The sequence below is a fragment of the Diadema antillarum genome, unplaced genomic scaffold (genome assembly GCF_040938485.1).
Source record: "Diadema antillarum isolate AM-2024a unplaced genomic scaffold, OU_Dant_1.0 scf00000154, whole genome shotgun sequence".
Taxonomy (NCBI): domain Eukaryota; kingdom Metazoa; phylum Echinodermata; class Echinoidea; order Diadematoida; family Diadematidae; genus Diadema; species Diadema antillarum.
Window position 1 is genome coordinate 184,853 of NW_027271043.1, and position 26,323 is coordinate 211,175.

The following is a 26,323-nucleotide window of genomic DNA, read 5'->3' on the forward strand; positions in this document are numbered from 1 at the left end:
GCATACATAATTCATTGGTTGAGAATGAGAAGGCTGTTAAGTTGCCTTGAACACTATGGATTTAGTGTTCAACTTAACACCCTTATGATTCTCACGCGATGCATTGTAGTTTGACAACAGCAAAATCTCAATGCATTGTACAAACGTATGCTGCACGGTACACTTCGTTGTATTCAACTCAGTGTGTAGTATTTTCTGTTTTCTTTTTTAGAGCTTAGCTAGATAGTAATTGTCCATTTGGTCATGTGAAAATTCCCTCACAATCATTCCTATATCTTGACATGTCATTGTAAATTTCCTGTGTTTTCTCCTTCAAAGATTTTCCTTTGTATTCTATATTGTACGCATTTTAAAATGGATATCTGTCACAGAGTATCGCTGTGATATTACTCAGTTTTTCCATACAGTGTTTACCCAAGAAATTGATTAACTCTCTTTATCAAATGAAGCAATGATAATGACGAAAGAGCAAGGGTCTAGACAAGGGGAATCCACCCTATGATTCTTTCTTTGAATCTACATACAAACAGTGTACCTGTATTTTCTATGTGATCTCATTGAGTACTAGAGTTAAACAGTAACCCGGTAAGATTGATTACGATGTTTAACTAGTGCTATGATGGTGATTGTATTGTATACTGTCAAGCAATCACCTCTTATCTTATCTGTATGTAGTGTTGTAAAACCCAACATCCTGGTAGGGTTATATATGCTATTCACTCAAACACAAGTGTCATATATTCGCCCTCTTGCTAATTTAGAGGTGACCCTGATATACATTGTATGATGCTTAAGTGTTAAACTCAAATAAAAGATGTAATTATCATTAAAAGGGACTTTACCTGATGGGGAATATTGGTTTCAGTGAAATAATATAAGAGAACTGAGTAAACAAATTAACAATCAAACTACATTTTGTATTTAATACAATCGAAACTCACATTTCTCTGAAAATGAGCGTGGCATTGAATGGGACTTATCATAAGGAAAAAAAAAACAACAACCCCAAAATGGCTGCCATGGTCATATGACTGTGTCAACACCCACTGTTCAAATCCGGCCTCCCTCCTTTTTTTGATCGCAAAACTGTCAAAATATGTCTCTCTCTCTCTCTCTCTTAAATCAAACAAGGTATATTGAACTTCTTTTCTCCCTGTAGTTGCCATCACAGTTACGTAGAGATGTCCTATGAGAAAATATATGGCATTTCATGAACAGAAAAAATAGGAACTTTGCACAGTATGCTGTACAAATTATCACATTATCAAGGCAACTCTAATCATTCATAAGCAACCTGTTACATAACTTTACTAACATTCTAAAGCTAATACAGCTCTGCAGCTCATGTATATTCTCATTTTGTGAGCTGTACACCTCATTTACCTTGTATAACCTCATTTCATGAAATATAAATTATACATGATAAAATTTCTTTCATCCTGCAAGAACCTTTTGACTTGCTGCAAAAAAAAAAAAAAAAATTGATGCATGGTATATCGCTTTTCATAAAGGTTTTAATATATTTCTTACAACTACCATACTGTGATTATGTTGGTAGGCATACCATGTACTAATTCAAATATGATACATACATTGTACATACAACACACATGTACACTAATTCATACTTGTAAACAACAGAATATATATTACATACTAATATCATCGCCTGCCTGGGCTCTAAGGCTTGCTTGCTTGGAAATTCACAAAAGGATGATGGTTACATCACATGACAGAGCTTTCAAAAGTCTGTAAAGTTATGTCACAAACCAAAATTCGATTTTTGGAATGTTCAGTATTATGGTACCCTTTTCCCAGGCAGGCAATACATATCCCACAGAGCCTAGAAATAATGTGTGTTTGTCCAGATGCAGATGTTATTGGACAACATAATAAAATATGTCTGTGCATATGATTACTTTATCTCATCAATTTCCAAAAACCACATTAGTGTGGTTTTGTGCTGTATCTTATATTATATACATTTTTTTTTACTATCGTTACTTTGTCATAAGAGTATCAAAAACATTAAATCTTTTATTTGAACAATTTGTTGTTCTTGTTAAATTGTTTGGTTCAGGTGCTTCATTTATAAACACCTCTTAATTCTTAGTTCTCAACTGAGTCGTAAATTTGCAAGACATTTTTAAGCTTCAAGTTCTTGATTCTTTCTCATTTTGGCAAAATCATCCATGCTTTTTTCCAATTTTGTACAGATTTGATAAATTGAAACAATTCCATCTAATTTTCTCCGGTATAAGATATGCAGTGCAATTCTGAGATGCTACACAAGTTAAGTGACGATGTGATAATAATTTCTTCAGCAGATTTTTTTTTTAGGGATGTGATGAGTTTTGCTGAATATACCGGTATTTTCTTTTCTCTGTCTTTCCTGTCATTCCTGCTCTGTCATCCAGGCCAAGTGTGCCATGATAATTTGGTATACACTTTTATGTCCTTGAATAACTTCAAAATGCTGGTGAGTTCTACCGCCTCAAGTTGGATCATCAGAATGGGTTTCCAGGCACTCGTCATACAATATATCTTATGCATTGATTTTGCATCTAAGACAATGATTCATGGCCTAACCCTTCCGCTTGTCCTATTGACCGATTCGGGTTCGTTGAGGGCAGCAGACATTTTACGGCACAGGGCGCAGCCATAGTGGGTGTATCGGTGTGTATCAGCCGACCCCCCCCTGCTCTCCCCCACCCCCGGGCAACATGTTTATCACGCATTTGTAACAAAGGTTCGCGCACTAGCAAGCATTCAGTTTTTCATCCTGCGCGCGTGCTAATGTAGGGAGAGGGGTGGGGGAGTGCGGAGGGGGGGGGGGGGGGGTCGGATGATACACCCAGTATGGCGCTGCCCATGCCAAAAATACACATAGCGCGTCACAGAATCGGTCAATAGTTCTTTTATTTATTCTTCCTTTTTTTTCTGCATGCCTGAGAATTTCTGTGCCACGCTTCTTTTGCAACAGAGATGTTCATTTTCAGACAAATGCCTGAATTTAGGCCCTGGCAGTGTTAACTTATTCTATACGGGAACCTGGTGGCCTGCATCATATTAAGTTTGTGGGCATTTCAGAATTCAGTATGGAATGGGTTAAATTCCAGGCCCTTTTGTGTATCTGATATATATATATGTGAAGCAGCTCTTTGTGGAGGAATTTGAAACATTCTCATTCATTCCTACTGGCATTCATGTTCTATGCAATGGATGCTTACAGTGTACACAAACATTATAAAAGATATATAGGTATCAGGTAAATGTAATGTTGCAAGAGACAAAGAGAAATAACAACAAGTTTCCGCACAACTGCATTTTCAGGCTGCATTATGCTCTGGTGCCAGACAGCCAACTATTCTCCATTCAATAGCATTTACCAATCAACCATCCTTGGGCTAAACCAGGAAGAAATACATTGTGTCTCTCTTCTCAATTATCATGCTTCATCCCCTTATGAATATTATACACATGTACGTGTAAATATTTAGAATACACAGCTCAGTGGAGTTGTCTTTCCATATTAGCTCGACATAAAGTTGTGAATGAAGAAGTCCTTTGATGGTAGAAAGCATATTTGTACTCTTAAAAAATTGCATGAATGCCTACAACAGAGCTTTTCATGCATTTTTCCTTTCTTTTTCTTTTTTTAGAAGTGGGTTTAGTGGAAATGGGTTCCCTATTCTTTCTATATTTCATTTAAAAAAATACAGCTATGTTTAATAGGTTTTTGTAAAGTTTTGCCATTGGAGTGGATATCCCAGGGCAATTTGTGGCTTGATTGTTTTGAAGGCAGACAGAAAGTTAAAGGACATTTACAGGGTAATATTAATGAAATCAATGTTATCAGTGATTGTCAGGGGCGGATTCAGGAATTCCGTAAAGGGGTGGCGCCTTTACAAAATTAAAGGGGGGCGTACGCACCCCCCATTTTTCTTTTTGTTTTAACCAAATATAAAGAGGGGGTGCGCGCCCGGGTGCGCCCCCCTCTGGATCCGCCACTGATTGTTGTGTTTTGATTTTTATGAAAGAGAATGACATTGGTTGATTAAAGCTCTATAAAAAGGCATTAGAGATGATGCTGAAATGTAGCAGTACAGTACCACTAACAAACGCTAGTGATGCAATCTGCACTTTTATAACCTATTATGGATGTAACATAGTATGCACATATTGTGAAATCTTATGTTTAAATACATGATAGTTGTATGTTGAATGGTGAAATGTATACCACATGTACAATTGATTGAGATGACAGCATGATGAATGGCAAGATTACCCAAGCTTAATGTGTGGTTGACTAATGGATAGTCATGTGCACAAGGAAGTTTGAATTCATGTAAAGGGTAAAATCTTATATTTTCAACACTTAAATCTTGGGTATGGCTGGCCAATCATTTATGTTTAATATCGAGGCTGTCGGTCAAATCGGGATCTAAATCAAACAAGATTTTTCTAATTACTAATGTACTAAATTTTGCTCAAAACTGCATTAGAAGTTACTGATAAAAGTGGAAATTTTCACTGGAGTATTTTTTTTTTTGCTCTCAGTTTGGTAAAATGAATTGTGTATGTCTTAAATTTGCGGAATCAAAGAGATGATATATCATTGCATATTACAAGCAAAGAAATTTGCACGCTCTTATTTTCATGCTAGTTTGATGTCGCTCAAAATGTGTGAAAATTTCCACTTTTACAATAGCCAGTTTAGGGGTTTATAATCAATCAAAAATCTGAGGGAGCAGTCTTCTTTCGTATGCAAAGTGGATTTATAAACACCTTTTTTCATTGCTAAATTTTCAGGGAGCAAGTCAAGAGAGAATCACGTGGAAGAAAGGAGAAATCACTGGGATTGTGCACCTACTGGTTCTATGAACTAGCTTATGTAAGTATGAATATACTCCAAATGGCTCTAATATACATATATTACCACATAGTTTTTGATTTCATTTCCTTTCTTTTTATTTATTCATCTTTTATAAAAAGTACAGAGAAAATTAGTCTCCATTGGATAAATATAAGTCAAATACAGTGTATATAAATATACAATAAATATAGATATTTCAATATGTTTGAAATTGTATGACATTCAGTGTGCCTCTACAAGCACTCATACCTGAGAGAACTTATTTCATGGGAGGCCTCAAGGCTTTTCTCGTGTTTTCTTTTTCATTTTCACGTACTGTTTATGTTGCAAATTTGTAAACTCCAATTTTGTTTCCTTGATATATGTGATTGATTTCATTTTGATTGAACACTTTTTTGTATTTTTAGCACTGATCTGCTATTGGAATGAATAAGCGAAACAAACAAACGGTAAAGAACATAAATGGACACATACTTTGGGGCCTTTTCCCATCAAGCCTGAAATGTTTTTGATTGGTCCCCCACAATGAATATCTTCATACTATGACTTCAAACTGTAGTGATTGTTGTTTTTAATGTGGAAATAGATGAAATGAAATGAAATATGAGTTAATGAATCCCATAAAAGAGAAAGGCTGTACATGTGCTACATGATGCATTAAAAGTCTAAGTTCTAGATCATACAAACGAAATGCCAACTCCTAAGACACTCACATAGCAATCAATGAGAAATAAGAATCATGAATAAGTTAAGAAGTAGGAAAAGAGAGAGAAAAAAAGAACAGGGCATGTAATGTAATATCAGGGAATCAGGAGAGGGAACTCAGAAATCAAATGAAACATGAAAAACTGTGAATGGTATGACATGGTATGTTTATGTAGATCGGGCAAGGAAGTTCTCTAGTGACTTGTTGAAAATGTGAATTGAGTTGAGAACAAAGGAAAACCTAAAGTGATCTAACAAGCAAAATTATTTGCGGGCTTTTATTTTTGTGCTCGTTTCATGTTGCGTGAAATGCCTGAAAATTGTTACATTTCTAATTTCTCTAGCTCAGTCGGTAGAGCACTGGGCTAGCAGTTAGGAGGTCTTGGGTTCGATCCCGATAGAATTCCGTTTTCTTTGCTCAATTTTTCACTTAAAAATTCTTCATAGCAAAAATTTCAACTTTTACAGTAGACCCCACACTATTCAACTTTTTTTTTTTGATTGACCCATTCGTGTGGCCACCTCTCTCCTGAATATCTGCGACTAGAAATGGGAGTCATTTGTCGAGAGTCTCTCGGATTTTACCTACTCGCTGGAGCTGTGGCGGAACTCCATCAAGGAGATCGAGGGGAACTTTGGCAGCGGCGTCACCTCCTACTTCCTCCTCCTCAAGTGGCTGCTCCTCCTCAACATCCCCGTCTTCTTCCTCTCTCTCGGCTTCATCTCCACGCCCCAGTTCATCTACCAGCCCAGCGCCCGCTACAACCACTCTGAGACGTTCTCCGGCTGGGACTTGCTGACGGGAGCGGTAAGCCATATCCAGGCCTTAATGAAGGGATGGTATAGTTTTGGCTGAGATGGTGGATTTGGGTTTCAACTTTTTGTGAGATAATTAGAAACTGCTTATGGAATATCCAAGAACATACAATTCTAAGAGGAATGCAAAGTTTATTTAATGAAAATCGGTTTTGAAATGACTGAGACATTAAAAAACAAAGTAAACCAAAGTGTTCATAATAAAAGATGGGTCTCATCTTTTATTAGTACCTCTTGTTTATGGATATCTCAACCATTTCAAAAAAAGTTTTCATCAAATTAACTTTGCATTCCTCGTAGAATTGTATGTTCTTGAATATTTCATAAAAGGCTTCTTATTATCTCACAATAAAAGCTGGAAACCTGAAGCCCCCATCTCAATTGGAATTATACCATCCCTATAATGCTCACAATGTACACTAATTTGATTAACAAGGATATGAGAGTTCAGAGTTTAAAAGTTCAGATATTTTCAAGCTGCTGAAAACCCACTTTTCAGACTTTTTGGCAATTCAAATTCATTAATGCACTTCAAACATATTTATCATTAGTTTCAGGTTTTTTTTCTAAAATAGTTTTTTTTCCTGCAATTATTTTCACACCCATATTGATACTCAAAACTGATTTTTCACTCACAAACTGTTATCATCTGAATCGTTTGTATACCTGTAGTCTTTGCACCAGCAGTGTTTAGATGTCCGTTGCCATGGCGATTGTGGGGATTCTCTCTACCATTATCCTTTTCTTCATCCATCAGGGATGGTTTAAAGACACTGAGCTCTACTGTGGCTACTACACCAATGAGACTTTCAGCGTGGATGGCAAGAACAGCTACAGCATGCCCCTGGCCTATCTCTTCACCAGTGTCGGCTTTTTCCTCATCATCCTCATCGTGATCGCCCAAGGGTTGGTATATCATAACTCTAGCGTGTGACTCTCCTGTTTTCTCATCCCTTTTCTGTACAAACCGCGTTTAAACCTCTCTTGGAGAAGCGTTCAGAATTTCCACCAAATGCTGTCAAAGTAATGCTGTCTGGTATAGAAATAGAAATATCTAGAGCCTGATTATAGCTTAATAATCGACATGGATGCTGTCAAGTTTTTTCCTCAAAATTTTGAGAATATTTATTGAATCTTCCGGTCCTATAATAAAGAGAAAGATGGGTCAGCCTTGTATTAAAGGTAAATGTTGCATTATAATGGTGAGTAGAGTCATTGTAATGTACTGACAATATAGGCAGTGTTTTATATGTTTTCTTGTCTGTCCGTTGGTTTGTCTTTCCTCCGTCTCTGTCTGTCTGTAAAGAATAGAAAGTCTATCTATCTTCCCATCCTTATATCTCCCTATGTTTGTGTGTCTGTCTCTCTGTCAGTCTCTATCTATCTATGCTATCTTCTATCTATCTTTTGTCTATCTAGCAATCTTTATCTCTATCTATCTGTCTATCTATATTTATCTATCTATCTTTATATCTACCTGCCTACCTACCTATCTATCTATCTATCTATCTATCTATCTATCTATCTATCTATATATATATATATATCTATCTATCTTTATATCTATCTTTCTATATCTATCTATCTATCTATCTATCTATCTATCTATCTATCTATCTTTATCTCTATCTATCTATCTGTCTATCTATATTTATCTATCTTTCTATCTATCTATCTATCTATCTATCTATGTATCTATGCATCCATCTATCAATATATCTATCTATCTATTTCAATCTTTATATCGATCTATCTATCTATCTATCTGTCTATCTATCTATCTATCTATCTTTTATCTATCTATCTATCTATCTATCTATCTATCTATCTATCTATCTTTTATCTATCTATCTATCTATCTATCTTTTATCTATCTATCTATCTATCTATCTATCTATCTATCTATCTATCTATCTTTTATCTATCTATCTATGTCTGTCTCTCCATTTATCTATCTCTACATGCTCGTCTGTCTGTATACCTGCCTACCTTCTTGCATACTTATATACTGTATATCTGTCTAATTTTAGGTCAACCCGCTTAGATGATGACTAAACAGTCAACTTGTATTTTTATCTATCGGCTACCAAGGGCATGACTAATTATAGCTGCTTACAAAATGTCGCTCCTTTCCACCATATTGTGCCCACAGCACTTTACAACTTATTATCACCATAGACTGACAACATACTATCTTAGACTAACAAGTTGTGCATGTCATTGTTTATTGATGTCATGAAATATTAGATCTCGCTGTCTGTATTTTTTTGATTGATGGAATCTGGGTTTCTCTGTTTATCAATGTTACCCTGTGATCAATACCAGAATAAAGTCCACTGTTTTTAAAGAGAATTACGTGCACATGGTACACCATCATGTACAAATAAACATCACATCAGATTTCCCGGAGACATGTTCTATTGTTTGTCATGTTAACATTCTCTCCAGGGGGCCAGGGTTGATATTGAACATGAATCATCCTACCTGATGGGGTTGGTGTAAATTTACTCTGTCTGGCTGTGTATTTGCACCTCAAGATCACTCAGGCACCATGGACTAGTTGCTCAGTGTACAGTAGGAGTACTCAGTGCAAGTCCTTAACCTCAGAAGATCTTGCTCATTTCACCTTGCTTATTTGTACGGAGTTGTAACTTGACAGCATGACAAATCAAATTATGACAATGCTACAAACTTAACCTTTTTGCTGTTATGCATAATGTGCTCCTTAGAGAGGCTTAAAGGAAGATGAAACCCAAATGTAAATGTGAATTGAGTGAGTGAAATGCAGCAACATTAGAAGTACCTCAGTGATGTTTGAGGAAAATCAGACAATCTGTTCAAAAGTTATGAATTTTAAAGTTTTGGTGTCGCCGTTGCTGGATGAGAAGACTACAACATTTTTTGATGTCATGTATGTGCAATGATTTAAAGAAAATTATATAAAGAAAATTGAGCATTTTCAATTTTCTAGTAAATCAAAGAGCACTTGACTTACTCCTTTCACAAAGCAGGGGGAATAATATTACCCTTAACATACTGGTATGTCAGTAACAAGTCAAAGGAATGTGTGCTTTTCATAAAAATGAAATTTTATGGTATTTTCATTATATTTCCTTTTTATCATTTTCCACACTCGACACCACACTGTAGTAGTCTTCTCATCCAGCGCTGAAATCCATGCCGAAACTTTGGAAAGTAATAACTTTTGAATGGATTGTCAGATTTTTGCCAAACTTTCACTGGTGTGTTCTACAAGTATCACTGCATTCACTCAATGCACATGAAAATTAGGGTTTCGTTTCCCTTTAAACAGTTTGTCCAGTCAAGTCTTTGTCATAGAATGACTGATGAGAGAATCTTAAGCTGTAGTGCATGCAATATTTTCCCGTACTTTGTGCTGTTTTGCCTCCCTTATCAAAACATTGCTTATCAAAGTTGATATTGGGGACTTGAGATCTCCAGTTCTGTCCCCACTATCAGGTGCATTGCAATGACACTCTTTGGAGTAAGATGTTACAGTGCAAAGATGATTTATAAAATGGTAGTTCACTCGTATGTCTGGATCTAATGAAGAAATCCACACCAGAATTTTATCAATATCATTAGAAAACGAAAAAAAAAATTCTTGCAGAACAGTGCAAAAATGATCAGAATCGGATATGAAATAAGGAAGCTATGACATTCTGAAATTGCAAAATTTTTCGGAAAACAGTTCCTGACTAGTCGTTATGAATATTCAAATGCAGCAAATTGAGGATGTCGTGCTCCCACAATTTCTTATTCATTTCATGTACAAAAATTACAAAAATTTCGTATTTCAACCGTATAGATATAAAACTTGCCTTAAAACCCCCTGAAATAAAAGGAACAAATGTTAACTCACATATTTTTATATGGGAATATGCTTTTGCCTTTATTAGCTTAAAATGTTTTTTTTTTAAATGTCATAAATAACATAAATGAAAAACTGTGAGGGCATGACATCATCAACTTGCTCATCTGAATGTTCATAAGGTCTGGTCAAGAAATATTTTCCGAAAAAAAGTGAAATTTTAAAATGTCATATCTTCCTTATTCCTTATCCGATTTCTGTCATTTTTGGAACGTTGTGTAGGGATTGCTTTTTCTCTTTCTTTTAGAGCTTCTTTTTTTTTTTGAGTGAATTTCCTCTTTAAAGTATGAGTAATGAGACACAATCATGTATGTTACTCACTCTCACATGAAGCTGACATGATTGTCCCTTTATCAGCACACTCCTACCAGACCGGCCGAGAAGAGAGGATGCCGCCGTGCGCTGAAGTTGATACTTCCGATTAATTCAGGATGCAATCGAGGAAACGGGACTCTGCCAGACCCATTTCCTCCTCTCTGTGTTGACCGATAAAAAGGGTGGCTGATAAAAACAGACAAACAAAACAAAACAAAAACAAAGTGGCTGGCAGCTGCAGAGTGTTCTGTCATGGGTGCAGCAAGCAAGGGTGGTCTCAATTTTCCCCTCCCCCCCCCCCTCCCCCTCACCACCTTTTGAAATTTGACACCCGAAATCCAGATCTGTCGCATAAACTCGGCAGACCTGTGATGTGCCATGATGTATACATTCAAGTTCACATGCACATTCATGTGACAGTGTACTGTGAGTAGGAGATAGTAAAACCACATATACCTGTATGGAAAAGAGGTCATGGGCTTTCTATTGTTGCCAAATAATGCAGAACGTTATGAGCTTATGCAGCTAGGAAACAGATTTGCAATTTTTGCTTGTACCAAAAAAAAAAAAAAAACCCAACAAAAAACCAACAACAACAACAACAAAAAAAAAACCCAACAACAACTACAACAACACCAAAACCCCCAAAAGTATTTACTTAGTATAACAGTCAGGTGTTGAAATTTTGAAATTTTGAAATTGTCATAGTGGTGTGTATTCTTAAGTTATGTGATAAAACATTACATTAATATGGCACTACCATTTTTGCCTGTGTGACTTACTTCTGGTGACATTAAAACCTGTTAATGCACCATGCTTATTTGTACCTCATACTACAGTGTATTCTCTTTTAGCACCAATACTATCTTGATTACTCATGATGAGATTAAATCATATTAGATCAGCACACCAGCATTTTTTTGTTTTGTGTGTGTGTGTGTGTGTGTGTGTGTGTGTGTGTGTGTGTGCTATGTCCTTTTAGTGCTAATGACAAAGGGGACCAAGTGCAATGTAAATTATTCATGTTGAGATTAAAATTGCAACATCACTGTGCCAATATTCAGCACACATCATACACATTGATTGCTGGTAACAATGAGGACTAGATGTAATCACAAAATTTGAGTAAAGTTCATAATGCTGTGCTGATTTTTTGCCATTTCTCACCCACTTGTAAATTCTCTCTCTCTCTCTCTCTCTTGCGCAGAATGTCGAAGGCCTATCGCCAATACTTTGTAACCGGTGACCGGCACTACAACTTCTTTACAGCCAGGGCTTTCTGTGGGTGGGACTACAGCATAACTTCAGAGAGTACAGCCAAGCTGAGGAACAAGAGTATCTACCTTGAGCTTGCTGTGAGTGTCTGTAGGCTGCCTCGCTTCAACAATATGTAGTTGGAGTCTATAGTTTTCTGTTGATAATCAAACCACTGTGCAGAGCCATTGACATTGTTACCCACTTTTGATCAGGAAGTTTGCTCAAGTGGCAAGTCATCAAGAATTAAAGGTTTTATGACATACAAATGCATGTTGATTTGTGTTGATTCATGATACCCTCGACATCACTTTTGCGATAAAACGAATATCTAGAAACATTCCATATATTTTAAACTAATTTTTCTTCTATTTTTCTTCAGATTATGTGGATACACCCACAAAAAAGCTTCCAAACCAAGATTCTGGTTATGACCTCATCTGACAATCATTGCTAAAGAGCTAATATGATTAACGAAAGACATTGGAATGCACTCTCCCCAAGACCGAGTATAACTTGCATGTTTTCTCGCCATGTCTTTTGTTAGTCACATTAATATCACAGAAACATACAAGTTATGCTGAATCAAAATCGCATTCTGATGTCTTTTGTTAAACATATTAGTACTTTAGCAATGATTGACAGATGAGGTCACAACCAGAATCTTGGTTTGGAAGGTTTTTTTTTGTTTTTTTGTAGGCATATCTAAGTAATCTGACGAAAAATAAAAAGAAGGAAAATTACTACAAAAATATATGTATTGTTTCTAGATATTCATTTCACCGCAAAAGTGGTGTTGAGGGTAACATGAATCAACACAAATCAACATGCATCTGTGTGTCATAAAACCTTTAAGAAGCAGTAAATGCAGTGTAGAATAAAGCTGTCTAAATCTGGACAAACTGTTGACACTTGTTTCAATACAGTATTGTTAAATCATGTGATAACACAACCTCTTTTTACTTAACCTGATTTATGCTCTCTGTTTGTCTGAAAAGTGTCATTTTCATGACTCTGCAAAAAAGATGATTTAATCAAGAATATTTCATGACTTATAATCCTGAAATACAGAATGATGTCAGAGATTTGTTACAAATTTAAGCAAAATGACGGTGATGGGCTGTCGTTTTAAGTAGCCTGTATTAAAATGTGAAGTGGCTTTTAATTTAAATTCACTGTCACCCCCAAAATTGTGTTACTCTCTCTGCTTTATCCGTATAATTTATTTCAATATGTGTATGTGAGTGTGTACACATATCAATTATGTTTGCATTGGCACATGCTTTATGTATATTGTATATATCTGTATGGTACATTCATCTATCATGGTTTCATTGGATTTGATTTTGAGTGCATCTGTCTACTGAGACCAAATTTTGCATCTCGTACAGGAGGCCCTGTCCAGCCACCACGAGACAAATGAGTTTGGATGCTGTAAGCAGCTGGGCATCTATCTCCTGAGACTTGTTGTCAACATCACTGTATTAGGCATCATTGCTGGGGCCTGCTATATCATCATCTTCATGTATGAGAATGTAGTAGACGTGAGTACTATAAGTATAATGCTGCTCTACTCTCAATATCTATCTTCAACGACCTTTCAGTGGGAAGATGCAATGTGGTTGCTTTAGACAGGTGGTTGCTGTAAACAGGTTTGATGCTATAGCCATTGTGGTAGATATACTAATTGTCCCATTTGATGATGCAAATACCATGTTACTCAACACCTACAGAAAGTCTATTGTGTTGGTTAATTGCCCTGCTCCTTCAAACAATCACTGGTTGCATAGCTGTAGGCAAGATTCAATGGCCAACAACACTGTAGTAAAGTTGGTCACTGCTGTGCACTACTTGGCGGTCTTTGTGCACACTTATTGGTCATTCAGTGAAACAAAGTCTACAGTCATTTGTCATGTTAGGCAAGTGGTTGCTATGTGGGGTATAGACAGGTGGTCATTAAAGCAGGTGTGACTGCTGGTATTCCTGGCCTTTTTTTTTTTTCTACTGCTTTGGTCATGATTTACCTGTTTATTTGTTTGTTTGCATGTTATTGTTTTGGGGGATTTAGATGACAATGTTCCCTTTGAACGAGAAGCAGTATGTTCTGATTTGTCAATAAGATTTTGCTGAAAATTCAAAATCATCCTCTCTCCCAGCCAACTTTCTTAAAGTATCTTACTTGCCGTAGCTGTCGAATCTCTTATGTGTTTGTTTTTCATGAAGAAAATGCATGAAGTAATAGCCTTCCATTTAATTTCACTCTCAAAATACGAGCTGAACAAAATATCTTCCCAAGAACCCTCTATGAGCATGGGTCAGGCTTTAGTCTTGTGGTTCTTGTTTACCAATGCTCTCTTACATGCATGCACCTCTTGCTGCAGGACATCGACACAGAAATTATGGTGATTCGTGAGCTGGCCGTCCCCCTCATCATTGGGGGCTATAACCTCATCCTGCCTTACATGTTTAGTGTACTCAGCTCCCTGGAGAAATACTCCAACCCCCGAATGCAGCTGTATGTCGCCCTCTTCAGGTGAGAAATGTTCAGGTCATCGTGAAGTCTTATATACAGTATGTCTCCCCCACCCCCCCCCCCAAAAAAAAAAAGAAAAAAAAAAGAAAAAAGAAAAAAAGAAAAAAAGATTACAATCAGATTTTTGCATTGATAATTTCCAATATGATAAAACTTTCTGAATGCTATTTTAGGGTCCAAAAATATAACAGCTTACCTATATATTTCAGAAAACCCTATTTATTTTGGTTAAGTCGTCACAGGGAAATTGTTGATAGTTGTAAAGCATGTCATGGTTCTGATTCGTCCAAGTTCAGCACTTGGGTGCTTTTGGAACTGTGGATTAATGTGTGAACAAAATGGACACAACTTGGAGAGAAGGGATTCCTGACATGTATTACAAAAATCCTCATTTCTCTTTGACCAGTCCACTGAAGAAAATCAGATGGGGTTTTCTGTGAGATGTGGGTAATAAGTTATACTGCCCTACTTTGGCAAAAGGAAGCAAGTGACAAAAGTGACATTTCTTGTAAAAGAGCAAAATGTGTCTGTCATTTACACTGACGTCAATGGACTATCATGATGTCTTATCTAACATATCTCTTAGTAGGATAAGTGTTTCTGCATGAAATTTGGCCTGGAAGAAGAGCTCATTATGTGAATGATAAAAACACAATAACTCGGATTCGGATGGTATGTCACTTGCTTTTTTTTTGCCAAAGTAGGGCAGTATAGTTTCATACCCTGAAACTGTATTTGGATTGATTCACTACTTTTAAGTTATCGTTGAAGAGGGGACCATTGTAATATTTTGGGGACATACAGTACAGTATGGGTTACTGTAGATTTGGGTAGTGAGAGAAGAGACAGAAACATTAATTTTCTCTAGGATTGTCAGAAAAAAAAAAAATGACAAGCCGGCAGGTTAGTGGGGGATAGTTTCACCAAGGAGGTATACATTGTACCTCCTTGGTTTTTACGGTACACTATGTATTCTTTCTTGGATTCAAGTGTGGTCCTGAAAGAGGACAGGAAGAACATACTTACATAAATGACGATATAGAGTAGACTCTTTTCGGGACCGCACTGGCATTGAAGAAAAAATGCATGACAGATTCTTGAATGGGTGACACTGGGTAACAGATTAAAGTTCCTGATTTTCATCGAAATGAGCAAACATTTGTAAACTTCTTTCCAATTTTGTGCATATGCGCTGACCCATACAGTTCCATCAAAGTTCTATGTCTCCTCATATGAAAACTTTTTGTGAAATTCAGCAGTGCCATTTTACTAAAAATGGATGATTTTTGCAGCAAAGAATATACCTTAATCATATTAAAGTAGCTTGGCCCAAAGCATTCACAGTCTTTCCATGAAAGGATCATGCATATGACAATGCTATGTGTCCTATCTACCTTACTGCAGGACCTTTCTCATGAAAGCATCCGTACTGTGTGTACTGTACTACTTCTGGTTCAACAGGATAAGCTGCACGGAGGGCCAAGCAAACAACTGTGTTGAGGTGTGTTTAGCCAGATATATGCAGAATATACATATATATGTATATATTGTATGATATGCATCTTTTGTGTCTCAAGTCATATGCATACTGTATAAGGTCTTATTTTCACGAGGGTTTAATTTTCGCGAATTTCAGTTGGATCGCAAATTTAACAACACGCGAAAATGTGTCCATGCGCTAGGGTGATAGCGCATTTACGTTAGCATCAACGTCAGTTCACGAAAACAACATCTCGGGAAAATTTCTATAACCTCCTCATTTGCGAAAATATCTGTACCCGAAAATAACAGCGTATACAGTATATGTTCAGCAACTTTGAACATATTATATGATTCTCAATAGTGTGTCTTCTCTTTTTCAATTGTTTTATTTTGTCTGAATTGTGTAGAAAGTTGACTATATTCCTTTTAGGTGAGAGAGCTTAGTCCTGTGTACCATAGATCTGATTATTCACCTTTGTATTGTGTTTGCTTCAAATTTATATGTGTTCTTTTTAAACTGATATCATATCTTATCCTATGGTTTTCACTTTTTGTTTAGAATGTTTGTAAACATTTTACACAATCAAAACATTTAGGTTGTGGTGTAATCATCTGCAAGAAAATTTTTCTAATTTTTTCTTATGTGTACAATGTCTTAATCATCCATGCAAGGAAATATATTCCTGCGACTCAAGATCAATGAAGCAGCAAAGTGATCGCTTTAAGACTGAAATTCTTAAAATTTATGTAATTTGGTTTCTCTCCATGTCATGTATCTCCTGCGTGCATCAGTGTTGGGAGACCTTCATTGGCACAGAAGTCTACAAACTCGTCATCATTGATTTCATCCTGCAAAGTTTAGCCACATTTTTCCTAGAGTTCATCCGCAGGTAAGTTATTGAGTTGTCATGACAGAATATCAAAACAGGCTGGAGAAGAAATATGAAACATGATATACTTCTTCGAAAACATGGGAGTTAATCCTCTGAGAGTCTTTCATTTTGTGGATGATTTTCCTTCTTTTTTCAGCTCCATCTTTGGCAGTGGCGTATCTAGGGAAAACGGCGCCTGGGGCAAGCGCGAAAATTGGGCCCTTAATTTCTGAAAAAGTGTTCAACCCCAACCTCATCCCGGTAGGGTCTTTGAAAAAAGGTCCACATGATATGCTTTTTCAAGCATTTAAAAGGAGTATTTTGAGGGTGATTTAAATATAATAAATTTTGATAAATTTTGGCGAGCGAGCGCAGCGAGCGAGCCGAAAATTTTTGTATTTCAACTTATAAAATATGGAATTCTTGTCATTTTTTGGTTATTAAATCTTATAATTCTAATCAAGATATACTGTAAAACATGATATATTCGCGGCATGAATTTTTTGCAAATTGGAGCCGACAGCCTTTTTCGTGGCATGAAATTTTCGTGAAGTGCCACTGGCGTTCAATGCATATAATGTAAACATGGACTTTCGCGTGCATTTTAATTTCGCGAATCTTGGCGCTCGCGAAATTCGCGAAATTAAAGTGCACGCGAAAATTCCTTGTTTTACAGTAGTGACGGCCTTATAGATAACGATTTATACCACAAACTGAGGACTTGAAAAAATACTCTTAATCAGTACGAGCAAGTGAGCCGCAATTTGTATATTTCCGCGTCATCATTACGTTTTGTTCTTATCTTGTTTGATTTTTTTTTTTTTGCACCCTCCCCCCCCCCCCCACTGTACGTTCGAAACCGTTGGCGTCCTCTTTTGATCCATTCGGCGATCGCTTCAGAACGAAAGAAATTACAGCCGCTGCTCTGTGTGATATTTTGCTAAATATAAAATGACATGTGCGAACACAATAGACATTGTCATTTTGTCTGCGTCATCATCACGTTTTGTTCTTATCTTTTTTTTCTTTAACATAAATTTTGGCGAGCGAGCGCAGCGGGCTAGCCGAAAATTTTTGAATTTCAGTCTACAAAATATGCAATTCTTGTCATTTTTTGATTATTCAATCTTACAACTCTAGTCAAGATATAGTGACGGCCTTATACAGAAGATAATGGTTTATACCAACAATCTGAGGCCTTAAAAAATACTCTAAATTAGTACGCGCGAGTGAGCCGAAATTTGTATATTTCCGCGTCATCATCACGTTTTGTTCTTAATTTTTTTTTGGATAAATTTTGGCGAGCGAGCCGAAAAATTTTGTATTTCATCTTACAAAACATGGAATTCTTGTCATTTCTTCAAATCAAGATATAGTGACGGCCTTATAGATAACCATTTATACCAACAAACTGGGGACTTCAAAAAATACTCTAAATTAGTACGAGCGAGTGAGCCGAAATTTGTATATTTTCCGCGTCATCATTACGTTTTGTTCTTATCTTGGTTGATTTGTTTTTTTGGTGCCCCCCCCCCCCCCGCTTCAGAACGAAAGAAATTGCAGTTGTTGCCTGCTAAATATAAAAAGACATGCGTGAACACAATAGACATTGTCATTTTCTCCGTGTCATCATCACGTTTTGTTCTGATCTTCTTTTTTTCATATAAATTTTGGCGAGCGAGCGCAGCGAGAGAGCCAAAAATTTTTGTATCTCAGCTTACAAAACATGGAATTCTTGTGTGAACACAATAAACATTGTCATTTTGTCCCCCCCCCTCCCCCCGGTCTTCTTCTTTTTTTTCCTTTTTTTCCCCCCCCTCCCCCCGGTCTTCTTCTTTTTTTTCCTTTTTTTCCCCCCATTTTTTCGTTTTTGGCGCCCCCAGGGAGTGGCGCCCGGGGCACATGTCCCCCTCCCCCCCCCCCCCCCCCCCCCCCCCAGATACGCCACTGGTCTTTGGTCAGTTTTGCAAAAATTGGGTTTAGCTCCTTTTTTTTCTTCCAATTTGGAGCAACTTGCGTAGAAACATGTAAGTTATCACCTTCATTTGTATATCATAGTACTGTTTTTGAGAATGCATTTGCTTTGAAGCAAGATATGCTTTCATATTCTTAGAAAGAGACAATCACACATGAAATTAAAGAAATGTATTGTACTTGATTATGTCTGCTAATGCTGAATACTCCCTGGATGGTGTAATACCTTTCCATGTTTTCATTTCAGTATCGCTGCTGTCTGTTCAAAATTTGAACATTCTAAAAATCAATGGATTATATTGGTTTCTGATTGCAATGAAGTCACAAATAGAAAAATTGACTTTTTTTGGTCAATATTGAGGAGAAAGAATGGATATCATGAGCATTGTCAATGCAGAAAGTGCAGTTGGCATATTTCTATTGGTTGAGAGATTTTTTGAAGAGCAACATGGTGACAAGCTTTGAGCTTTATGTATTTTGAGTTGCTTTTAGTTTTCTTGTGAGATTAGTGTCTGGCTTAAGTGGCCATCATGTGAATGGGACACAATCTGGATACTGCATTTCTTTCTCTCTCTCTCTTTTAGTAGCTTTATTGTTTGAATGATCTCTAGTTGAAGTGGCTGTATGTGACTTGAGTGAAAGGAGTCTAAACTTGTAATTACTGTTGCATTTAACCCTAAAAGGGCCGGGCTTTTTTGGCTATGCTCAGACCGGGGGGGATGGATTCCGCTCACCCCCCCTGAGATCTCGGCCATCGGTGGTGCGATTGCGATGAAATTTTGCATGCGTGAGACCCACGTCATAATCTACAAGATTGTGTCATAAGATTTGTTGAAACAATCAATTTCTAATTTTAATTGATTAATTATGCAAATTAATCTCAAGATCATATTTTAGCCTAGTTAAAAGTATTGAGAGTCTAATTTTTGATTTGTAAATCTGTTTTAGCATATTCAACAATTGTACATCACAAAATCTTCCAAAACTCATTTCAATTCTTCTGTATTTTATTGTTTTCAGAATTTCTTATGTATTTCTGTGTTTTTCAACTTTTGTTTTTTCTTTGTTTTTTCATTGGAAATTGTCGCTGACCACTTTTCTACCATAATTAGCACAAAATTAATCAATGAAAGTGATTAATTGTAAAAATAATCAGGTTTTTATGACTTTTATGACAGAGCACTGTTTTCCATAGGAAATGTACACAAAATCACAAAATTGTGCCCGTTTTGGGATGACGTTCCGTTACAAAAATGGGCGTGGCTTCGCAAAAGTATGCGCGGACGTTGCAAATTTGGTCTCAAAAGTTCCGCGAGACTTGAACAAACAAAGTCAAGAAGCCTCGTGACGAGGTCTTTTCGCATTACAGAATTATAGTGCGAAACGTCGAGGGTGGGGGCGGATTTCGCCCCCCAGCCCTTTTAGGGTTAAGAGGCTTGTGTTGTGGCATGGTGTCCAGTTGACATTGATGCCATATGACTGAATGAGTCGTGTACAACCTGTGGAATAGTGATTGGTTTGTAAAGGCTAAATTGTTGAAATGCAGTCCAGTTGAATTGGCTGTCATGATATCTGACTGATTTGTGTCTAAACCAGTGATTGCCTTCCATTTGAGAAGCTTCCTTGAAGCAATGTTGTACAGTTGAAGTTGGTGTTACGTGATCATGTGAGTAGTGTACAACCTTTGGTACTGAAATTGCAATGTAGAAGCTTTACTGTATGTTGTTGATACTGTTGTTGATATTGTTTACTGTTATGTTGTTGATATGTCATTTAATGATGAATTTGATATATTTGCGTCCCATTCCCGTTGACCCTCACAGAGTTGGCCGAGACCACTGCTGCCAGTCCTTTGCCTCACCTGAGTTTGACATCGCCCGTAACACTATGGATCTGATTCAAACACAGACCTACACATGGTAAGTTCCCAACATCAAGCAATCCCTGGGTCATATGTGGTGCACCATGTCAAAAGAGAATCCCACATTATCGTTTATGCTTTGGGGTTAAGTCAGAAATGTATGTTGCCCTCAGCTTTATTTACTCTATGGTGTAGACAGAGTCCTAAAAGTGGTCAATCTCCCACACCTCCCCAAACTATGCCACTACCCTTCACGACACGCAAACAAATGAGCAAACAAGCAAACAACCGAACAGACAGACAAACAAACAAACAAGCAAAACTCTTTAAGCCACACAAAACATGATCTAAGACTTTTGTGTGCAATATGCAGTATTTGTTCTTGTGAATGCTACATGTGTGGTTTGAGTAGTATTGCTTGATGATGTTATTTCTAATTCCAAGAAAAGTCACTGCAAATTATAAAGCAACCTATCAGATTTCGTCCAAATTGTCTGTATTTTGTCAGTCGAAGAAAATCTTTACAACGAGGGTTGTTTGTAAAATACAATCAAATTTGTTTTCACTCTAATGACTTTTAGATGGAGTGCACAAAATTGAATAGATGTTTATGATCAACTGACTAACTGATGAACTAAATGAATGTATGAATGAATTGATTGATCAATGAATGAATGAATGAATTTTTGCCCCTTTGAGTATCCCAACCTGAGGATTACATGTTCTGTGTTTGTCTTGATGTTACTTTTCATAGGATTGGCATGTACTTTGCTCCATTACTGATGGTCGTCAACATCTTCAAACTTGTCGTCATATTTTATGTAAAAAAGGTGAGAATTAGTCCAGTTTTCTCATATGCCTGAAAGTTTAAAAAAAAAAAATTTATATGTATTCTTTGGAATTTCGTGTACATGTGTTTGTTATTTCCTATGATGAACTTTAGGATGTGAATGCTGCATTCTCATCCTCATTATGATCAAGCTTATCTGTCTTAATCTATGTTTGCACTAGGGCCTTAAATTTGAGTGTACCAAAGAAAGAAAGAATGGTTAATTAGGATGTAACCATACAGTAATTAGAGATACAATATGTTCCTTTTTTGCATTACAATGTATTTTATACTGTTTTTTTTTTTGCCAAAAATACTGTAGGTTTCCTAAAAAATACTGTTTTTCCTAAATTGTACTGCTTGCTATACATGAGTATTGCAGGAAAGATAAGAACACAGGTTTTTTTTTTTTTTTGGTTATGTTTTTTTTTTACCACTCAATCCTTTTCAGCCCTCAGAACACAGCAATGTCGTTTGCAAGGTTGGCATCCTTTAGTCACAGATGGACGTAAGATGATTTGACATCGTTATCCATGGTGTACAAGAACTCTTAAAGAAAATTCATGATTAGCTCTTAATAAATAACTAACACACTTTCTCTCTCTTTCTACCACTCATTTCCTCCATCTCTCTCTCCCTCTCCCTCACCAGGTCAGTGTACTTTACAACTGCAAGCCCTCCCTGAGACCATGGAAGGCAGGCCTGGCCAAGACGGTTTTCCTTGGGATTCTCTTCCTCATGTACCTCATCTGTCTTGGAGCCATCGGCTACAGCATAGTCCAGTGAGTGACCTGCAGTGGATGGGATGGGTTTGGTGGGTGGGTGGGTGGGAGCTGCAAAACCATTTGTTAAGCCCAGAAAAGGAGAGATAAAGATGTTTATGCATGATTTCAGATGATATCATTGGCTCATTTATGTGTTTCTTATTATTATTATTATCATTATTATTATTTCTAATCTTTTGTCAGGGTAGTCCATTCACCAATAAATAGTGGTCTTCCATGGAGCCCTGAATAATATTGATGAACATATGTACATTAAATAGCAAAACGTATAGTATACAGAAGATGACATAATACAGTGTAGATACATACCAGCATACTGTACATTGCAAAGTAACATAAAAAGTACATGCCACAGCAAGAGTTCACCAGAATGCCGAAATAACAATTAAAAACGCTATTATACAGGAATGATAAAGCCCAGAATGAATTTCGTGTGTTACTTACAAATAGCAACTTTGCTTAAACAATCTCTTAAATGAATATATGGAAGAAGCTGATCTAATTGAATGATCTAGCCTGTTCCATTCAAGTACAGAGGATACGATTGGGCTGCACTTGTGACAATCAGAGCGAAATCTTGGCACACATAGATTTCCACTGTCTATTAGCCTTGTATGATGTTCATGTACATCACTAGGCTTAACTAAGTGCACCTGAAGGTACGAAGGTGCTAAGTTATGGACGCATTTACATATCATCATAACGCGGCTGAAATCAAAACGTTTGTCTAGTGTCATCCATTTAAGACTTTTGAATAAATCAGCCGACGGTGTGTCATATGTTTTGTCCAAAATTATTCTTGCTGCCCTCTTTTGAATTTCACATCCATTTCTTGAGTGCATTCATGGTACTGAATGAGAATGAGGTCGCTTTAGTCCACTAGCTTGTCCCGTGATTGCTTATTTTGCTTATTTTTTCTTTTGTGAGCCGTTAATTGTATAGTGCAATGCAGCCATGTCTAATAATATAATGCTGCTGCACTGCTGAGCTCAATGTTGCAACAAAATTTTCTTTCGTAAAGCACTAGATATTGCTTTCACATCCATTTCAGGTAACCCAGGGTACAGCAGTAAAAAAAGAAAAGAAGTGAAAAAAAAGAAAGCATATTCCTATTTAATATCCCAGTGTACCAACAACTGCATCAAATGTTTAAACAACATCATCTGCTACAATGTGACCTGACCCTTTGATACCCCCACCCTATGATTGATATCTTTGCCAGGATCGAGCCATCTGACAGCTGTGGACCCTTCAGGGGGCGCAACGCCACCTATGACGTCGTCATCGATCTGTTTAGCCGTTGGCAGGAGTCGGAAAAGGTCATCAGCACGGTGGTGGTCATTCTGACCAACCCAGGGATCCTGGTGGCCGTCATTCTCATCCTCAGGTATAGTGGAGGTGTCGTGGCCGAGCGGATAAGAGCGCACGTCCCTGAATGAGCGTGATTTAGGTTCGTGGGTTTGAGCCCCACGAAGCCTGACACATTTGCCCTTCATCAAGGCACTTTATCCATATTGCTGCTCTCTACCCAGGAGTATATATGGGTACCCAGTAGGATGAGTGCTGGTTAATCAGTAGTGCACGCCTGTAAAATGGCGACTGGCTGGAATGCTCCCCAGGGAGTGGAGAGTGAGCACTGTCAGTGCTGGCGGGAGATAATGTCTCCAGATACTGGGGTAATAATAGTATTTATAAAATGGGTTTAAGAATGTAGCCAATTGGAAGCGCTGAAATGAGTCACGTGTGCTTGTATTAATTTCTCACTAACATCCACGGCCGACGTCACAATGTTTGCACTAGCAGTGCGCACTCAATCAGTTGTTACAATTGCGTCGCGCGCTACTGTACGCGCTGTCAATCCTGTAAACAACTTCTAGTTTGGGCTGCCGGCCAGCCTTTCTTGTGTGCATAACATGTGTGGCGTACGTATACTCTTATACGTACAGTACTTATATGTGCGGGATTTCCGAGCGCGACGTGCGTAAATGTTTGGGACGAACATCTTCGGACATCTTGATCCACAAAGGTACATGAAAAATGCTGTTAGTTTTCGACCCATTTTATAAAACAAATGATGCACAGGATTATTTGGTGGCATTAGTGGAGATGCAGCTCACTCTCGGGTATTTACAATGTAGTGCAACATGCACTCGGCTTCGCCTCGTGCATGTTTCACAATTGTAAATACCCTCAAGTACGCTACATCTCCACTAGCGCACTCTATCCTATGCATCATTTGTATATTATAAAATGGGTTCAAGAATGTAGCCAATAGGAAGCGCTGAAATGAGTCACATGTGCTTCCTTTATTCTAGACCCATTGCACTGCGTGTTAAATCCTATTGCCGATCGTCTGTGCGCGCGGCGGCTCCTTTGATGAATTGCGTGCATACGTGCTGTCAATCCTGTAAACAACTTCTAGTTCGGGCTGCCGGCCGGCCGGCCTTTCTTCCCTTGTGCATAACATGTGTGTGGCGTACGTATACTCTACTACTGTACAGTATACGTAGTACAGTACAGTAGACCAAGCGTTGTGGGACCGGACGCGTACATGGAGTCACTTTGAAGGGCAAATCCAACGATTTAGCAGGTTAATTCTCACGCCGTTTTCAGAGTATGTTGTCTAGTAGGCCTATATGAGGAGTCTATATCAAGTCTTTAATGTAAAGGGTGCATATTCTATGTAAAATAAGTAAGTTTTCATGCGGGAACTTAAGTGTCCGGAAACCCAACCCCCCATTATACTTATACTGTATGTGCGGGATTTCCGAGTGCGACGTGCGTAAATGTTTGGGACGAACATCTTCGGACGTCTTGACCCACAAAGGTACGTGAAAAATGCTGAAAAATGCTGTTAGTTTTCGAATTTTCGACCCATTTTATAAACACATGATGCACAGGATTATTTCGTGGCGTTAGTGGAGGCGTATAGTGCACTCGAGGGTATTTACAATTGTGAAACATGCACGAGGCGAAACGCACTCTATCCTGTGCATCATTTGTATAATATGCGCTTTGAGCACCCTACAGAGTGGATTTTAATAGCGCAATATAAATTCATATTATCATTAGGAGTAGTAGTACATTGACTCTCATAAGTCCAGTGGTCATATGTGATAGAGGCAAAGGTCAAATGTCAAAGAGGTCAAAGATGTAGGCTCTGTAGTCTTTTTGGACTGCACACTGCACTTCCAAGAAGATTCTCAAGGAGTTAAATGCCTGCCATGGCACTTACAGAGACTCCAGTTCTTGTGACAGACGATCTGACTCTCCTGCGTTGAGGCCTTTTCAGCAAAAATCTCCCACTCTCCCATATGAGATTGAATTTCACCTGCTTAAGCTCTGTGTCTCCCACCTAATACTTCCTCTCACATGCAATTTAATAGCTATCTCCCTTCCAACTTTCTTTTGCCATTAGTGTTCAAAAACTAAGGCTAGGATAGCACCAGAGAGCATCTAAACAACCCTGCAGCTTCCAGGGCCTGCGGAGCCCTGGACCTAGGCTGAAAGAAATGTCATGCTTTGCGCACACAATGTTGTGCGCGTGTTTACGCAATCAGAGTCTCAAGGGGGTCCAAGTGGGAGAATCTTTCATTTTAAGAGATGCTTGAGGTTAGATTCTCTGCACTTGTGTCATTGAGCAAGAAATTCTAAATGCGAATGCTCTTCTCTAAACCAACCCAGGGCACCATTTCTTGAAAGTTGTCAGCCCTGACAAGTTGTCAATCTCTGGCAATTCCAATAAAATCCTTGGTTTTGATTGGCTGAGAAGCTCTGGTCACTGATTGTTACTATGGTGATTGTCAGGGCTGACAGCTTTCATGAAACAGTAACCAGGTACATGAATGGGTCTCCAGGAGTATAATGAACATCTTTGTGGTTGGATTCGTGCAGGCAAGCGCTAGAAAGTGGCTACTCACCTGGTTTATGCTGGTTGGATTTAAAGTAAAATTCCACATCGTGTTTACGGTAGCTGTAATAAAAAACAAAGACAAAAAAAACAACAACAACAAGCAAACAGTCAATCAAACTAACATGATGGTCTAGTTTGCGTGTATAGATATCTTTTATGTCTTGTTTGACCCCCCCCCCCCCTTCCTCCTTTTCTCAATTATATGTCATTATTTAT

General features: G+C 37.7%; 1 protein-coding gene across 1 annotated transcript in view; it reads left to right on the forward strand.

Annotated features, from left to right (window-relative positions):
* The window catches only part of LOC139722006 (transmembrane channel-like protein 7), a 44,474-nt gene that overhangs the window by 12,556 nt on the left and 5,595 nt on the right, over positions 1–26,323 (forward strand). Inside the window, exons 6-17 of the mRNA XM_071633333.1 lie at positions 4,813–4,894; positions 6,129–6,389; positions 7,155–7,303; positions 11,812–11,959; positions 13,250–13,402; positions 14,240–14,391; positions 15,796–15,892; positions 16,666–16,763; positions 20,543–20,638; positions 21,335–21,410; positions 22,061–22,191; positions 23,417–23,581. Of these exons, the coding sequence (XP_071489434.1) occupies positions 4,813–4,894; positions 6,129–6,389; positions 7,155–7,303; positions 11,812–11,959; positions 13,250–13,402; positions 14,240–14,391; positions 15,796–15,892; positions 16,666–16,763; positions 20,543–20,638; positions 21,335–21,410; positions 22,061–22,191; positions 23,417–23,581 (1,608 nt within the window). The remainder of the gene's footprint in view (positions 1–4,812; positions 4,895–6,128; positions 6,390–7,154; positions 7,304–11,811; positions 11,960–13,249; positions 13,403–14,239; positions 14,392–15,795; positions 15,893–16,665; positions 16,764–20,542; positions 20,639–21,334; positions 21,411–22,060; positions 22,192–23,416; positions 23,582–26,323) is intronic.